This window comes from Notamacropus eugenii, chromosome 2 (assembly GCF_028372415.1).
Source record: "Notamacropus eugenii isolate mMacEug1 chromosome 2, mMacEug1.pri_v2, whole genome shotgun sequence".
NCBI lineage: Eukaryota > Metazoa > Chordata > Mammalia > Diprotodontia > Macropodidae > Notamacropus > Notamacropus eugenii.
This window is the reverse complement of record NC_092873.1, coordinates 412,654,217-412,672,956: the sequence shown is the minus strand read 5'-3', so window position 1 is coordinate 412,672,956 and position 18,740 is coordinate 412,654,217. Positions and strand designations below refer to the sequence as shown.

Sequence of the window (18,740 nt, the reverse complement as noted above, 5' to 3'; positions counted from 1 at the left end):
TGTCCTTATGCACTGGGGGTGGCTCTTCCACTCTCTGAGGTGAGTGATACCCTTTGTCCTTCTGTGTGATGGCAGACACTTTTTGGATGAACCCTCAATACATGATCAAGCTGGAGGAGGAGGATGAGGATTCTGATGGCTCTGAGCCTGGATGCACCTTCCTGGTGGGCCTCATCCAGAAGCACCGGCGACGCCAAAGGAAAATGGGAGAGGATATGCACACTATCGGCTTTGGTATCTATGAGGTAAGGAAAGAATCATATCTGGAAGTTTCCTCCCTCAATTTCCTCTCTTACTCTTCATCCAAGCCCCCTACTTTTGTGCTAGGCCAACTCCAGAAGTTTGTAACAGCCAACAAGGACTATTGTAGGGGAATGTGAAGACACAAGCCAGACCTAGACTGGACTCTTTTTTTTCTTAGAATGACCTCACCCACGGAAGCCCTAATGGCTAGCCAAGGGTCACCAGGGAGCTGCAGGACGCTCTGATAGAGTCCCCAGAGCCAGTGCAATGAGAGTTAAATAGCCAGACTTTGGAAGACATCCCCTTGTTTCATTTCTTGCTTTTGTCAGCTTGGGATGAAAAGAATTCCAGAGAGATTTGAGCTGGGGACGAAGTGTCCTGGGGCTACCTCTAAGAATGTGAAGTCAGGAGCAAAACCAATGGAAACCATGTGGATGGCTAGTTAGAGCCCAGTTGCCAAGGAGGTAGAAAATCTAAGGGAGAGAGAGGGGGGAAACAATTGGGTGATTATACTCCTACCAGAGTTGCTTGGCACTGAGCATTTTTTCCCAGGACATAGCCTAGTGTGTGCTTCAGCCCTGTTCCTCTTTAGAACAAAGCCCATAAACTGGCAAAGCCTGAACCGCATAGCTCCGTCATCTTGTCTGCCTTCCTTAAAGAGATTTGTACCTTCTTTAAAGAGGTTGAGTTTTGAAATAGCTCTGCTGGAGACAGGGATGGGGGCAGTGGGAGCTGGCCTAGGCACTCTCCCCATCCCCTCCTCTTGTGTCTCAAGGCAGCATGGAAGTGGAACTAAGGAACTTTAAGTGAAATTGAGTCTGTCTGGGTGATAGTAACAACTTCTAGGTGTAATGCTTTATATTGTTTGTGGCATTCTATCAAAACAACCCTATGAGGTACTGAAGACAGGTATTATCATCCTCCCATTTTACATATGAGGTCTAGAAAGGTCAAATTATTTGCCTAGGGTCGCAGAGCAAGGAAGGAGAGTCTTCATCCTTTGCAGACATTCAAGTGGGAAAAAAAAGAAACATATGCGATTATTATTGGGTCAGAACTTTTCTGCCCATACCCTTGCCTCAGACAAAATACCAAGAGGCTGTGTAGTCTCTTCACTCCATTGTTGGCAGCCTAGATGACCTATGACAAGCTACTTTTTAGTACTATCTTCTACTTTCCCATCTGAAAAATAGGATGTGAGAGTCATGTCAAGTCCACAGATAAATATGAGCACAGAATGGATTCTTGGGACTGAAAGTTCTTTAGTATGTTTGAAATACACCAAATTTTATAATCCTCAATCGTTCCATCAGTCACATTTTGAAATGCCCCAGCTTTAGAAGTGGGGAGTGAGTATTGGGGATGAGAGATAGATTGTATCAGGAGGAGTGGGAAAAGTCCTCAGAGATGAAGTTCTGCTGTGGAATAGCAGAGAGTGGTGGAATAGCTGTAGTAGATAAAGGTGTGGACTAGGAATTAGAGGACCTCGGTTTGAGTCTTGGCTCTGCTTTGAACTTTATATCGACCTTACACAAGACATTGAATATCTCAGGGCCTTAGTTTAAACCCTAACGGTAATAATAATACCTGTTCCTCCCCATCATCAAAGGGAACTGATGGATAAGTGCTTTGAGTTCACAGAATCCCAGATGGGAGGTGTTGGAATCATTCAAGTTGACATGGTCAACATTGGATAGAGCACTGAACTTTGAGTCAGGAGGAACTGGGTTTGAATCCTGAGTGAGATATTTAGTGATTGTGCAATGCTCGACAGATCATTCACTTCTCAACCACAGTTTCCTCATCTTTAAAATGGGGTTAATTGTAGCCATAGCACTTATTTCTTGGGGACATTGTGAGGATCAAATGAGAGAATATATGTTAAGTGTTTTATCAGTCTTAGAGCAGTGAATAAACGTCAGCCATTACTATTATGGTTCTTTGAAATTTTCAGGGAAAAGAAGAGCCTAAGACACAATCACATCTAATAGCGTCCCCTTTGCCTGACTTTGAATGTCTCCTTTCTCTCGTGTCTCTCTACAGGTCCCTGAGGAGGTACGTCTGCTGTATCTTGTCCTTTGATTCTGAGAATCAAGTTTAGCCAAGAGGCCTGGGCTTCTGTATCTCTCGAGAGAAGTTATATGAAGACTGGGCCCTGATGTTGAATTTCAAGGACCCATTCTCATCTGTATTCTCTGTCTAGTGAGGCTTCCAAGGCCCAAGTATTTCCTGAGTTGAAGTGTCACATGTATCTAGATGCACTTTCCAAATATTGAGCATCAGAGCTATTACTAGGGTAATGTGACTGGAGCTTTGCCCTAGGGTGCCAACATTTAAAGTGCTATTGACATCATCCATATTCCATCATATAGACATAACAGAGCTTAGCACCTAATTAAACAATTAATTTTAATAAGAAGTTACCAAATGGGGCTGGTGGAATTCCTCTCCACTGAGGCCATAACCCAAGTGAGTTCTTCTGTGCTTCCTCCTTAAACTTATCTCTGGGTCTTCATTCTCCCTCTCATCCCACCTCAAAGGGCAGTGTCCTAGGGCTTTTTCCTCTCTCTGAGTCTCGTGTCCTAAGACCAAATGAATGTATCTCAAAAACTTTGTCTTAGGGCACCTTTTATGTTACTAGCCTTGGGCACCAGAAATGTTAGTCATAGCTCTACTGCACAAGAGACACAGTAAAGGGCAGTTGTTATAATCACATAGGTCATCTGAACTCCTGTATGAGTGACTTCTAAGGTAGTTGCCCAGCTTGTGGTCCTAGGATTGCCTGCATTCTCCGGGGTCCAAGTTTCCTCTTATTTAAAACAAAAAGATTAGACTAACTGATCCTCTAGACTATGGGTTCTCAACTCGGGAACCATGGATCCCCAAGGAACCTATGAATAGATTGCAAGGGAGTCTGCAAAATTTTTTACTATTTAAATTTTTTTTAAAAATGTAAATAATTTTTAATTTAAAAATTTTTTAAAATACTTGTAGTTACATTTAATATAATTGGTTTTCTTTATAATCCTACATATTTTACTTTATGCATTTAACAATTTTATTTTGAGAAGGTGTCCATAGGTTTTACCAGACTGCTGAAGGGTCCAGTGACCCAAAAGAAGTTAAGGACCCCTGCTGTATGCTAAAGTCTCTTCCAGTTCTAAAATTATAAGATAATCAGTGACTATTTTATTTTTGTCCTTTGTAGCTCCAGTGCCTAGCACATAGTAGGTGTTTAATAAATGCTTGCTTGTTTGAGTGTGAAGATTCCAGCTTCACTTAGCACTAAGCAAAAAAAAGTCATTGTGAATCTCACCAATGCTGCAATTCAATGAAACAAATAGTATGGTCAGTTCTGCTATACCACTTATTTTGAAAACTTGAATTTGTTCCAGTTTGAATGATATATCAAGGAACAATATGAGCATAACACAGCTTTTCATATTTGCTTATGCATAATTTTATCCAAAAAAAGACTGAGAATGTAAAAAAATCATGCCACTTCTCTGTCACTCACAAGCAGCCAAGCTTTCAATGCTCATTTCCACAAGCAAACTTCAGATCTGTTTCAAGGTAAAGGGACTTGGTGTAGTTGGAATTATGGGTGGAAGAGGTCTGGTCTACACCCATACTCTCCAACTGTCCCACCTTCCACTATGGCCAAGGCCCCTGACCCCCTCCCCGCCACTTCCCGTGAGGATTCCTTCTCAACTTTGCCTCCCCAGGGGCTGGGGAACCAAAGCAGCAAATGCAGCCATTATTGTATTGATGTATTTCTTAACCATTGAATATGTATAAAACTACCATTTTTATTAGGTTCCTGGCTTTTTTTGATGTGCACTGACCTCATTTTCCCCATAAGCTTTGTGGTTTTGATTGGATTTTCACAGTGAAGTGATTTTTAGCAACACATACACGGCATGTGACAGCAGAACTGACTGTATGATGATGTCCCTTTAAAAGTTTAATGTATGTAAAGACACAAGAGGGCACTCTAAGCAGCCCATAGTACAGGAGATAATGGTGTTGTAGCAAGAAGGAGATGCATGGTATCTCTTTTGTCAGAGCCATGGGTGAATCCTGGCCCTTGATCTCGGTCAGGCTGGCCAGCCTGGGAGTAGATGCAGTACTGCAAAGAAACATGAGTGGTTTCTCATGCTCTCCTCCCGGGCTCTGACACTGCGTTTGCAGTGTGTTAATGCCAGCTGAGTTCTAACGTTGCTTTGGCCACCATACACCCTACAGAATTCGACAGAATCCCAGCACTGTGGATTCAGAGCTTAATTAGGCTGACAAGATAAACACAGAGAAGGCTAAGGATGATCTCCATGGAAGGGTGGGGTGGTGAGTGTGCTGCCAGTGTTGGGGGAGGACAAAGGACTCCCAGTAGAGCCAGAGTGGGAAAGGACCTCAAAGGTCATCTAGTCTGAACTCCTCATTTGACAGATGGTAAAACTGAAGCCAAGAACCGTTAAAGTGACATGGACAGGTCACACAGTTAAGATTTGAACCTAGTCCTCCAAGTCCAAATCTAGCAATGTTTTCCCCTCTCAAACCCCCCCCCCCCAAATTCTCCAGGTGGTAAGTGGTATTACTGTATTTATGTATTTCTTAACAGTGAACTGTCAGTGAAGTCATCATATAGCTTAGATGAGTTGAATGGAGCAATGGGTTTGAAATCAAGAAGATTCATGTTCCAGAGTTCAGATCCAGCCTTGGATACTTGTTAGCAGTGTGACCCTGGGCAAGTCACTTAACCCTGTTTGCCTCAGTTTCCTCATCAGTAAAATGAGTTGGAGAAGGAAATAGTATCTTTGCCAAGAAAATGCCAAATGGAGTCACAGAGAGTTAGATGTGACTGAAACAACACTTCGTCAACAAGCATTTATTAAATACTTACTCTGTCCCACGCATTGTACTGAACTGGGATGCAAAGAAAAACTAAAATTGGCCCCTGCCCTCAAGGAGCTTATAGTCAAATGAGAGAGAAACATAATTTACTATGTACAAACAAGATATATAAAGTGTTAAGTGGAAAGTAATTTCAGAAGTAAAACACTAGCCATAGGCTGGTGGTGGGTCATGAAGGACGTATTGGGGAAAACCTTGTAGAAGGTGGGATTTGAGGTGTCTTTAAGGAAGTCAGGGAAGTCAAGAGGTGGAAATAAGAACTAGCGTCCTATGCTTGGAGGACAGTGGGTGCTATGGTTTTCTCTCATTCTCATCTATGTTTTCCCATCAGTTTTCTGGTCGGACCAACCTTCACCTCAACAAGAATTTCTTTCTGACAACCAGAGCAAGGGAGAGATCGGACACGTTCATCAATCTCCGGGAAGTGCTGAACCGCTTCAAGCTGCCTGCTGGAGAATATGTCATCGTGCCTTCTACTTTTGAACCCCACAAGAACGGGGATTTCTGCCTCCGAGTCTTTTCAGAGAAGAAAACTGACTCTCAGTATGTTGGGAATTCAGAGAGTGAGGCAAATGATTTCCAGGGAGGGAGAGAACAGAGGACTGGCAAGAAGCTCCCCCATTTCCTTTATTTTTTCTGTCTAGGTCCAGCCCAAAAGGGCCCTCCTTCCCCCAGAGGGTACAGCCTACCAGCTTTAGCAATGAGCAGTGTGCCTTCTGGGCCAGGCTTAAGTAACTTGTAAGCTCTCAAGCAGAGTCCGAAGGCATCCTTTCTTCCCTTGGTCTTTTGGCCTTTTTTTATTCCCTCTCCTACCCCATTCTTCCATTGCCTTCTCTCTGCTTTCCTCCCTTCTCCCTCTTCCTTCATTATCCAGCTGCTTTTTTACCTATTGGTTGGAGGCTGCTAACAGTTATTTATTAGCTCCATTGATGGCACTCAAGAACCAACTTATTGACCCCTAAGGTTCCTTCTATCTGGTGGGGAGTATTCAGTCAATAACCCTTTATTGAGTGTTTGTTGTATGTCTGGAACTGTGTCTCTGTATCTATCTAGATATGAAGACACATAAGTCTGGATCCACTGGCAAACAGAAGATGCTGAATAAGCGTTTCAGCTTTTAAATTAAAATTTATTTTTTAATTAAATCTATTTTCTCTCCCATCCACTGAAAAAGTAATAAAGGAAAACATAGCCCTTGTAACAAATATGTATAGTCCAGCAAAAAAAAAAAATCCCTTATTGGTCATGTCCAAAAATATATATCTCATCCTACACCCTGGGTCCACAGCTCTCTTCAATGCTTGTTGATGGATTAATTGGAGGAACTTAACAATCTAATCCACTTTTCTGGCATTATGTTGCCTTACTGCCTTTCATGTGCTGTTTGGTTCAGCCAAACTGGCCTTGTGGTCCTCACTCGTGACCCTCTGTTTCTTAGCGCTGCACCTTTTCTCTGGCTGACCCCCCATGCCTGGAAGGCACTTTCTCCTTAACTCAACTCCGAGAATCTCTAGGTCATTTCAAAGCTTAATTCAAATGCCAGCTTTCTACGTAGGAACTTGCTTTTTCTGCCACGGTTAGTATCTCTCCCTAGCCCTCTCCACACACACACACACACACAAAAAGGCCCTGTATTTATTTATTTTTTATTTACGGGATAAAACAAGCATTTTTATAAAACAGTATAATTTTTAAAAATAATTGTACATGAAACTGAAAATCTGTTATGTACAATTTGCTATTCCATTTATAAATATTTATCGTATTTGTTTTATATATAAAAACATACATATTCATTCATGATTTCATTATTGTGGGGAATTCTCAGTGTGTAAAATACCTCTAAGAGTTTGCTCTCTAGGGGATGTGGTACTGTGAAGTCAAGAGGATCTTTTCAAATAATACTTTTGACACAGTACCATATGAACATGGGCAACTAATTTACTCTCCCTAAGCCTCTGATTCCATATCTGTAGAATGAAGGGATTGACTTCCAAGGTCTCTTCCACCTCTCAGTCTATAATCTGATGATCCACTGCTGCCGATGGGCAATTCCTCAGTAACTTAGAGTTGCCTGGGGACACTAAGGGGTGAAGTAATTTGCCCACAGTCACCAAGGAAGGAATTTTTTTGCCGCAGCAGCAGGAAATATGATTTGCACGTTGACGAACTCATGCATTTTTTAAAAGGCTCAAAGTAACTAAAGTTAGCCACAGCCCCAAAGCACTCATTTCTAATTCTCAGTGAGCACAGCTAGTAGGTGATAATTTTATAGCATGTCATGCAAAGTGAAGAGACTTTATTGTAGGGAATTGGTATTAAAAAGGAGACTGAAAAGCTTTTTTCGATGGCAGGTACTATTGGGAGTTTCTGACTAAACCTTGGATGCTGACCCATGCTTCGATAAAGAACCACTTCTCCCTTAAAAAAAAAAATCTCCACTTTCTAAAGGTCCTTTTGGCTTTGACTTCTTCCTTTAATTTTTTTTGCCCTTGATATTTGAGGAAGTGTTATGACACATCAAGGCTCTGAAGTTGGTTTTGTTGGGGAAGAGTGTTGAAGCCAGATGGGTTTGAAGTTTCACACTTCAGTTAGAGTCATGATTGCTGAAACACCTCCTTCCCCATCTTAACTTCTCACCTACTAATAGATAATTCCTTTCTATTTCCAGAGTTGTCGATGATGAAATTGATGCCACCCTGGACGAGGTATTTATTATGATTTTTCTCCTTTCTCTGTTGTGGAATCCAAGATGGAAAGTAGGGAGGGTCCTCCAAGCCTCATTTTACAGACGGTCCTCCTGGCTCAGAGGCCAACTCACTGTCCTTTACCCTGAATCTCTTATCTTAGGCAAATTCCTTTGCTCTGGGCCTTAGCTTCCTCATCTAGAAAGCTGGGGAGTTGAGTCCTCAATTGGGCTAGTGTTTCCCAAACTGTGTCCCAGAGACCCTTAGGATTTCAGGCATTTTGGATGGGAATCCCATGAAGAAATGTGATAGCAGTCCCTATTCCTCTCTAAAAGAGATGCATGAAACTATACATATAGCCTAAAATCATTACTTCAGGGTAAAAATCATCTGCTTTTTTTCTCTAAAATTTTCACCATCTCAAGGGTAGTTTATATACCTCAACTCCTTGGAGTGTCATTTGTTGAGTTTCAGCAACATGTTTCAATTCCCATTGTGTTCCATGATCCAATTATTGTGGAAGCCCTTGGACTTAATGATCCCTAAGGACTCTTCCAGCCCCCTGATTGTGACCCTATGATAAATGCAGCAAGAGTTTGGTTAAACAGACACATTTTGCTTTAGCATAATTTTCTTTATAAATTATAAATTTCAGAGTTAAAGAAGGAAAACCTCCACAAACGGACTTCAAAAACATAGACTTAGAGCTGAACAGGACTTAGAAGCCATTGAGTTCAAACCATTCATTTTACAGATGAGAAAGTTGAGGCCCAGAGAGGCTAAATGATTTGCCTGAGGTCTCATTGATCAGAGGCAGGATTCGACTGCAGGGTATGATTCCAAATCCAGCCCACTTTTGTACTCTAGAGGAAATAGTTTTAGTATTCTTTCTAAGTGTTTTCTTCTGTCTTTTTTCTAAGAGTCCACAGCAGTACTGATGAAAGCCTGTGCTGGCTAGGTATTTATTCACTTCTAAGCTGTTAGGGCAGCACTGTGGTTTTCAGATGTGAAGAATAACAAGGGACTGGAGGAGGCCAGGATAAACCAGTCCCCAAGGCTTGTATTCACTGCCCATTGACAAAATTCTTTTCAAAGAAGCACAGGGAAATTCTCAGTTATTTATCACTTTGCTTATCAGAATTGGTCATAAGTGGTTATTTTAGAAATCTGTAGTAGTCACGGTGCATGTTGTGAGCAATTATGATCTATCTTCTTCCCAGGGAGTTTATATTCTTTCCCTTTTGATCCAATTATATCCCCACATCCAATTAGAAAGCCCCAGGCAGTCTTATTTCAGCTCTTGGCCAGACCAGACCAAACTGATAGGAATAATCCTGAATTGTGTCAAGGGTGATTAGAACCATTCCACATGATCCACAAGTGGAGAAAATGGGGGCATGGAACGGGATGGAGAGAGACTTCCCCGGAGCTGGGTGATGAGGACAGGACCCTGCGCCTTCCTTTGTTTCTTAGAAGGTAGATTAACTTCATGGTTCTTCTTTTCTCCGTTGCTTCAAGAATGATGCTGATGAAGATGACATTGATGACAATTTCAGGAGATTGTTTACTCAACTGGCAGGGGAGGTAAGTGGTGAGCGCCCAGTATATGCTGAGTGCCCACTGCATGGAAAGCAATATTAGGCACCAGGAGGATGCTACAGAGAGAATCACAGTCAGTTCTTAAAGAGCTTACACTGCAGTGAGGAAGGTAAATACACACAGGAAAAAAAGCAAAACAGAAGAATACTTAGAAGTAAACACTTTGGGGCCAATAGGTAGAAATTACTGGCAGGTAGATTACATAAGGAAATTTTTAAAAATGAAAATAACTAGCATTTATATAGCACTTTAAGGTTTGTACTTCACAAAGACTATCTCATTTGATCCTCGCAACAATCATGGGAGGTAGGTGTTCTTATTATCCCCATTTTACAGATGAGGAAACTGAGGCAGGCAGTGATTAAGTGAATTCCTCAGGGTCAGACAGCTAGTAAGTGTCTGAGGTAGGATTTGAACTCTGTACTTGCAGACTCCAGGTCCAGTGCTCCATCCACAAGCAGTACCTAACTGCCTCTCTGTAAATCAACCTAAGGGAGAATTTCTAACAACTTAGAGTTATCGTTCATGGAATGGGCATGTAAAGTGCAGAGAACATTAACAATACAGTGTTGATTAGCAGGCATTCATCACAAACCAGCTGCTGTGCTGGGAACAGAATAGAAATGGACAAATGAGGTAGTTCCTGCTCTTCAGGGATTAATATTCTAGTGAGGGTAGAGATTATAACATGTTTACAGATAAGTAAATATATAGATCTGTGAATGTGTAGATGAAGATAACACATGCATATTTATATATTTATATGCATACATGTGTGTATTGGACATGTATGTGTATACACACATACATGTGTGTATATATATATATGCATATATACACATAATTATGTACATATACACGAGTAGCGAGGTGGTGCGATGGAAAGAATGCTAGACCTGGAATCAGGAAGACTTATCTTTGTGAGTTCAAATTTGGCTTCAGACACTTACCAATACGATCCTGGACAAGTCATTTAGCCCTGTTTGTCTCAGTTTACTCATCTGTAAAAAATGAGCTGGAGAAGGAAATGGCAAATCACTCTAGTATCTCTGCCAAGAAAATCCTAAGTGTGGCCATGAAGAGTCAGACACAGCTGAATGAGTAAACAACACATACATATATGGGTGTGAGAAGTCTGAGGGGAGGGGGACATCAGTAACGGAGGGAATCAGAGAAGGCATCTTGCTCTAAACTTTGAAGGGAGCCAAGGGTTCCAAGGGGAAGAAAAGTAGTTCATCCAGTCCATGTGAACAAAAAGCCTGTGCAGAGGCAGGGGTGAGAGTTGACACATTTTATGTATATATATATATATAAAAATATTTAAAATCAGGCCAGTTTGGATGGGACTTAGAGCACGTGAACAGAAGTAATGGATAATCAGGAAAGATAGACTGGAGTCCAATTGTGAATGACTTTGAACCGGAATAAGTTATATTTGGTCCTAGAGGTAACTTACGGCCACAGAAGCTTCTTGAGCCCCAGGGCAGCGACATGCAGTCAGACCTACAATTTGGTAGCTATTTAAAAGATAGCTTAGAAAGCGGAGGACTAAAGGCAGAGAGAAAAATTATAAGGTCATAGCCAAACTCCAGATGAAATGTGATATGGGCCTAAACTAGGGTGCTTGTGGTATGAGTAAAGAGGACAGATCATACGCAAGAGACGTTGAACAGGTAGAACGGATAACACCTGGCACCTATTTGGATGTGGCAGCGTTGGCAGGGAGATCCAGAGAAGACTGAGCAATAATTCCTAGGTGTGAATTTGGGTTACTTGATAGATGTTGGTACCCTCAAAAGAACTAGGATTTGAGTCTCTGTTCAAATATTCATTAGCAGAGATTATAATTAAAGCACTTAATGTCTCTGATCATCAGATTTCCCAATAAAATTGGGATATTATGGGACGGTGTGAAAAATTGCTTGGAAACCTTTAAAGCAACTATGCAAATAAAAGCTATTCTGAGGGAGTTTTATTTCCTTTTTAAAAACTTTTATTGATATATTTTGCTTCTATATCACCATTTCCAAATATAGATACCTGTGATACCCCATCCTTTACCCAGCTAGCTATAAAGGGGACAGCTAGGTGGTGCAGTGAATAGAGCACCAGTGCAGGAGTCAGGAGGACCTGAGTTCAAATCTCACCTCAGACACTTGACACTCACTAGCTGTGGGACCTTAGGCAAGTCACTTAACCCCAATTGCCTCATCCTGGGTCATCTCCAGTCATCCTGATGAATATCTGGTCACTGGATTCAGATGGCTCTGGAGGAGAAAGTGAGGCTGGTGACCTGCACAGCCCTCCCTCACTCAAAAACAAAGTCAAGTGCAAGTCATGTCATTATTTTTCTGATGGCATGGTCTTCTTTGGCAACAAAAGAGACGAACACACACACACACACACACACACACACACACACACATATATCCTTTATAATGAAGGAAGGAAGGAGGGAGAGGGGAAGGAGCGATGGATAGGGGAAGAAGGAAGGAAGGAGAGAGAAAGAAAGAGAGAGAAAGCAGGCAGTTGAGCAAAATCTACACATCAGCTATTTCTTAGACTCAAGACAGTTTTCCACACCCACAGTTTCCCTCCTACTTCTGCAAAGGAGGGAGCTACATTTTCTCAGCTCTTTTTTGAAAACAAGCTTGGTCATTATACTGAAACTGTGTGTTTTGTTTTCTGTTCTATTTTCATTACAGTAATCATTAAGTATATTGTTTTCCTTGTTCTGCTTACTTCATTCTGCCTCAGTTCTAGAAGTTTCCCCAATGAACAGTGTTGTTTTTAAATTTATTTTTAATGTTCAATTTTTTAAAATTTTGAATCCCAGATTCTTTCCTTTGATATGATACCCATTATACATGTGAAGTCATGCAAGACATATTTCCATAGTAAGCATGTTGAGCAGTGTTTTAAAAGGAGAGGGATTCATTCTAAAAGAATGTGAAGGATGTGCCAAGTGGGCATAGAAGTGGGAGCAGACAGGCATGAGAGGCAGCAGCCCTGGATAGAGGGGAAGAATCCTTAGTAAAGCACAATGAATGGGAATGAAAAGAGGACAATAATGAGAATCCTGGACTTGGTCCAGTTAGCAGAGAGTAAAATGGAAAAGAAAATGGAAAATGGGAAAGAAAAACAACCAAACAAAACCGGCATTTGAGCTAAAAGTGATTGGGAAAAGCTTGACTGACTAAATCCTGATTGGGACTGTTCAGTTCCCTTGTGCTATTTGCTAAAGCCTTCCTGTACCAGAACCATCTCACATGGTACCTTCATTAAGAACCAAACATTCAGGGAGCAAGATGTTGTCTGAGTACCCAGCATGGAGGTCTGATGATGCTTTTTGCAACATTTTGTTGGCTCTCATTTTTTTCCTCTTTCCATGACTGTGTTTCAGTCCTGTGATTATTCTGATTCTGGGTAGAAACAGACAATATTGTGCTGTATGTTATTGTCTATTGTATGTTTCCATAGGATGCAGAGATTTCAGCCTTTGAGCTGCAGACTATCCTGAGAAGGGTTCTAGCAAAACGTAAGTATCCCTTCCAGTTCCCCCAACCCTATTCTTCTCTTTTAGGGGTATAAAGAAAAAGTAGATTATCTTCCTCCCCTCCACCCCCGACTATACATTATTATTGGCAGCAGCCCTCTCTTGGTACGATAAAAGGCTGAGATAACTCTCTTGATGCCAACCAGAAGCCATAGCCAGTAGTTCAAAACTATTTAAAAAGGAAATGACTAAAGTAGAGAGAATCCACTGATGAGCCAGAGGGAAAAGGAAAAACTGATTGGATGATCCAAATGCTGGTGGCCAAAAGATTTTTTAAAAATCTCCATTTCATACATGACCATTTAATAGGTAGATATAGACCCTGTGGACTATACTGTCCGTGGGATTTTCTTGGCAGAGATACTGGGGTAATTTGCCATTTCCTTCTCCAGTGGATTAAGGCAAGTAAAAGTTGAGTGATTTGCCTAGGATCACATAGCTATTAAGTTCTGAGGTCAAATTTGAACTCAGGTCTTCCTGACTCCAGGTTCAGCACTCTAGCCACTGATACACCTAACTGCCTCTATATCAGTGTCAAGGATCCCATAAAAGCAGAGAGATAAAAGGTCCACCTCGTTCTGTATGAACCAAAGAAATATACAAGTTACAGCTTACACAGCCCAAACAGGAACACCCATGTACAGGTTTAAAATGACCTTAACCTGGCTAAAGTTTAGATGTCCCCAGGTCCAAACACACACAACCTCAAGCATTGGTGAAGTTAACCCAACAAGGCTTCCCTACCATGTGGGAAATGAGGTGGTGTTTACCCCAAAGCCACCAGGCACAGTGAGGTCATGACAGTGTCTCAGATGTGTGGTGATCACGGGTCCATGAAGACCAAGAGCCTCATTGTTAATTCACAGATGGATGGACAAAAGGGGAATGGAGGGGAGGGAAACCTCTTTTCTGCTATAGAGTATTAATTGCCCCACATGTGTCTCTGAGTTCAGCACACTCTTCCCCTTCCTGACTGGTGACACCAGGGCCCTGGTCACGGGCCCATCCCCTTTATGCTACACCTTCTCACCTTTCCCCCTCCCCACACACAACTCCTGCCCCTGTGGCCCTTTGCAGACCTAACACATACGTTTCCCTAGAAATGAGCCTCTGGGAAAGCAATACTCAGACTATAAACAGGCCCATATCAAGGTCCTCTCTTTCTAAGATCATAAGTGACCAAAATGGCAACTCCAAAGAAACTCTCTGTCCTGAGATAACTGCACATGTCCCCAGCATGGCGAATATACTTCTATGGAGACTTTTTGTGTTTTGTCTTTTAAAAAAAATGGAACAAGGAAAATGCACTCTTTCCTGTAGCTTTTTAGACAGTCCTAACACTCCATGGAATGCATAAAATCATACTTTAATAGAGTCAGGTCATAAAAGTTCAGCGAAAAGACATCATAGAGATTATCAAATCCAACTCCCTCACTTTGCAGAAGAGGAAACTGAGGCACAAGCCAATTAAATGACTTACCCAAGATCACATGGCTAATAAGTACTATTTAAAAATTCAACTATTTTTATTAGAATTGGTTGATTTCTAGTATGTAAATAGTCCAACTACTTCTTATTCCTTTATTTAAGAAAATTATTTAATGTGTCTTTCCCCTTGGCCTTTGCTAGGCACTGTACAGAACAAAGTTAGGTTCCTGTAGTATACTCACTCAAAACACCAAAGATTTGATTTTCCTTCTGTGTCCTCTAGGTCCAGATATCAAGTCAGATGGCTTCAGCATTGAGACTTGCAAGATCATGGTTGACATGCTAGATGTATCCTTAAACATGTGCTAGGGAACTCAGAACAGGGGATTTGTACAGATGCTGCATCTGGCTGAAGAAATGGCATGAAATCACCAAGGCTAGATGTTTATCTTTGAGTTTTGGTGTGGAGAGCTCATGAAGAAATTAGTTAACTCCTGGGGTGAAAATTTAAAGAAAAACAGGAAGGCAAGAAGCCACGCCACTTCTAAGAAGGAGTGGGGAGGGGAAAGGAGAGTGGAATTTGAAAGGTAATTAGAGATGCTGCAGGCTCAAAAATGCCCAGCTTGTCTGCAAGGTGAGACCTGGGTCCCCTGCCTGAATCATGGGCAGCTGTGGCTTCTCTTGGAGAGAAGTCACCCTAACAGGAGAGACATGGGATCAGGAAGAAAAAGGAAGCATGTCCACTCCCTCTAAGGAAGCTGACTCGTGGGTCATCCAAACTATTCCCATGTGGCCATTTTGTGTTCGGTTCAGATTGTTTCCTGAGTGAATCTCAGGGTGGGAAAGCCATCAGAGCTAGCCCATACCTGAACAAAAATTTCCCCTATGGCAGACCTCACTAGTGACCATCTGACCTTTGCTTGAGGACCTCTGGGGAGAGAGAACCTACTATCTCTTTCGGTGGTCCATTCCACTTCAAAATAGCTCTGATTGTTAGGAAGTTTAGCCTAAATCTAGCCTACACTCTCTCCCACCCATTCCTTCTCACTCTGCCTTCTCTGGCCAAGCAGAATGGGTTCTAATCCCTCTTCCATAAAACAGCCCTTCCAATACTTGAAAGACTAGTGTCATGTTGGTCTCCCCTAAGGATCCTCCAGTCAGAGCCAAACATCCCCAGTTCTTTTAACCAGTTCCCATATGGCACAATCTCACAGTCCTTCTCCATCCTGCTTGTCATTCTCTAGATAATCTTAATAATGTCTTTCTTCAAATGTAGTGCTGAGAACCAAATGTAATAACTTCAATTATGGTCTGACCAGAAAAAAAGTACAGAGGGACTACTATCTCCCTAGACCCAGAGCAGTTCCTCTCTTAATGCAACCTAAGATTGAATTAAATTTTGAGACCACGATATCAGATTGCTGAATCAGTCAATCTGATGCAATAAACATTTTTGAGCTCACAATCCATTAAAGTCCCTAGACCTTCTACTAACCAAAGACTACCTAAACATGCCTTTTCTAGCTTATACTTATGAGGTTAGTTTTTTTGACTCTTACACCTATATAAGACTTTATACTTACTCCTGTAAAGTGTCATCTTCTTGGATCTGACCCAGAATCCTAGCTGTCAAGATCTTTTTGGATCCTGACTGTCTTTCCTCCCAGCTTTTTAAATATCTGCAGGTTTGATAAGCATGCCCTCTCTGTGGAGGAGGGCAAGCTGCTGTTAAAAATGTTAAATAATACAGGACCAAGGACAGATCCCCGTGGCAGCTCACAAGAGACCAGTATTCAAGTTGTTGCTGTCAAATCATTAATGACTACACTTGAGGTCTGGATATTCAACATACTTTGAACTCATCCACCTATACTGTTTTCTAGTCCAGGGTTTTTTGTGTTGCAAAGTGCACATGTTTTGTGTTCAGAACCAAGGCCGCAGTGACGTTGCATGAAACTACTTGGATTATGTGTTTGATTTTTAATTAATTTTTGGGAGTTGAGACCCACAGTTTAAGAAGTGCAGATCTAGCCATTTCTCTCTTGCCCACAAGAATAGCCTGACATATTTTGTCAAATTATTGTTTAAATCTAAGTAAGCTATATTTATAGCATTCCCCTTAGCTATCAACCTAATAACCCTGATAAAATATCCCCTAAGTTAATTTTTTTTCAGAAGTGAACCTACTGATCCTGTGGTCTAAATGTTTCCTTTTCAGTTTCTGTATGATGTGGTTTCTCCTGCTATAATTATTTCTACTTTAATATCCACACTCATCTCCATTATCTGACACTTTTCTAAGCCAAGGAAGAGTGGCACTTGGCCATTTTTCCTCCTGGTCTCCAATGGCTAGTGAGAAGGTATAGCAAGAAATTTTCCCAACCTACAAAGTCCCATTGCACAACACCTGTTTGCTGTTGGCTGGCAGATCCCTTTATGAAAGGCCTAGCAGAACGTCAGGAAAAAACCATGGTAAAACACCTAACACATCACTGAGTGGTAGAAGGGATGGTAACATCAAAAAAGCATAACAAAAAAAATTCCATTGTACAAAGCTCTTTCCTTAACCAAAGGTAGGCTGATGGGAGTGGTAAACTGGGCCTGAAGGAGTTCTACCTTCTCTGGTCAAAAATACAAAAATACCAGGTATGATTCCAGGCATGGGGAGGGGAGGGGGGGTTGAGAGAGAGCTCCTCTACATTCACATAAAGATACTCTCAGTGTGGTGGTTTAATGCTTTAAAATTTGGAAGCATGTGATTTATAGATTTTTTTTAAAATTATATTTATATCTCAAGGAAAAATTGGGGACACATACATATCTCTGGCATGCATAATTTTAGAAAACAAAGCACTTTTGGGGGGACAGTCAGAGCATTGTCTTGTGACTTGATTTCACCTATAGCAAGGAAGAGACTGGGTGAAGGACAGAACTGACCATGGCTACCAGAGTCGCAAAAATATCAGGGATTTTCTTGGTTGAAGAAGTCTTCTGTGTTTCATTTGTGTACCTCTACTATGCACATAAACAACAGCGATTCGGAAATGCTACCCGAATTTGCTTTACTTTGTTGTTTTGGGCGGATTTTGAGGGGGAGGTGCTAGTAGTTGTAGAAAGGAGAGGAGTTTGATGATAGTGACTTCATCAGCATAGGGAATTCCCAAGTGATGAAACTCCCTCTACCAGTGAAAGTAGCACTTCCTCTGCAACTCAGTCTTAGAGAGTGGGGGGGAAAAGAACATCAGTGAAACATTTTACAAAAGTGGAAGGAAGTTCAGGAAGAAACAGATGAGCATTTTATGATTTCTCCCATCCATTTTAATTCTGTGCAACAGGACTGAGGTGAAAATGTGTTTAATGGGAATGTATGTGTAGAACCTATATAAGATTGTATGCCGTCTCAGGGAGGGAAGGGAAAAATCTAAGATATATGGAAGTGACTGTACAACACTGAAAACAAATAAAATAATTAGAAATAAATAAAAATTCAAAAAAAGAAACAGATGAGCAGCACAGTGCGGAAACTAATAAATTTATTATGTACTTTAAAAAAAAAGTTGTACTTAGTAGAGAGTTTCCATTTCATAAAAATACCAGAAATTTAAAAAAGAAATGCACCCTGAAACGACTGCTCAATATTTTGCCAATTTGGCATTTGGAACTTGCAGAGAGAAGAGAAGAGAGTTGGCCTAATTTGGCTCAGCGATAATGCACTGTTGTCAAATGACCTCCTGACTGGTAGATAAAGAATGGCCAGTTTAGTTCAACAAGCTATTAAGGATCTACTCTGTGTAAAGCATTGGGGAGACAAAGCTAGGGTCAAAATAGAGCCCTGCTGTCAAGAAGTTTATCATCTGAATTAAACATACACACGAGGAACAGAGGGTGATGGATGCGAAGAAAGGCAAAGTACTGAACAAAGTTTGAGGAGACAAAAATAGCTCTTCCCCAGGGAATGAGGGAAGGCTTCACGAAGGAGCTAGAACCCATGTTGAGACTTGATAAAGGAAAGACTTTGATAGTAATTGGGACTCAGAGAGACCTTTCTAGGAAGGAGTCAGGGAGGGTTGAGGGAGGGGAAAGGGTGAGGGAAGAAAAGGTGCAAATTATAATACAAAACTACCAAATATTTGATTTCTAAGAACTGTAGGCCCCAATGCCTAAGATTTTAAGCTTTCTTGGGTCAGCAGACTTTAGAGTGGGCTTCATACTTAGAGGGAAACACACACAGACCCAGCTGGAATAAATGGCTGCAAAATTTGTTTTTCTCACACAATTAAATCAGAAAATCCATTAATTCCCCTAAGATTGCTGAT

At 41.3% G+C, this 18,740-nt stretch overlaps 1 protein-coding gene across 1 annotated transcript in view; it reads left to right on the top strand.

Moving 5' to 3' along the window:
• The window catches only part of CAPN2 (calpain 2), an 89,833-nt gene that overhangs the window by 64,852 nt on the left and 6,241 nt on the right, over positions 1 to 18,740 (top strand). The window contains exons 10-17 of the mRNA XM_072647737.1: positions 76 to 245; positions 2,287 to 2,298; positions 5,486 to 5,697; positions 7,826 to 7,862; positions 9,360 to 9,425; positions 12,921 to 12,978; positions 14,708 to 14,772; positions 17,002 to 17,070. Of these exons, the coding sequence (XP_072503838.1) occupies positions 76 to 245; positions 2,287 to 2,298; positions 5,486 to 5,697; positions 7,826 to 7,862; positions 9,360 to 9,425; positions 12,921 to 12,978; positions 14,708 to 14,772; positions 17,002 to 17,070 (689 nt within the window). The remainder of the gene's footprint in view (positions 1 to 75; positions 246 to 2,286; positions 2,299 to 5,485; positions 5,698 to 7,825; positions 7,863 to 9,359; positions 9,426 to 12,920; positions 12,979 to 14,707; positions 14,773 to 17,001; positions 17,071 to 18,740) is intronic.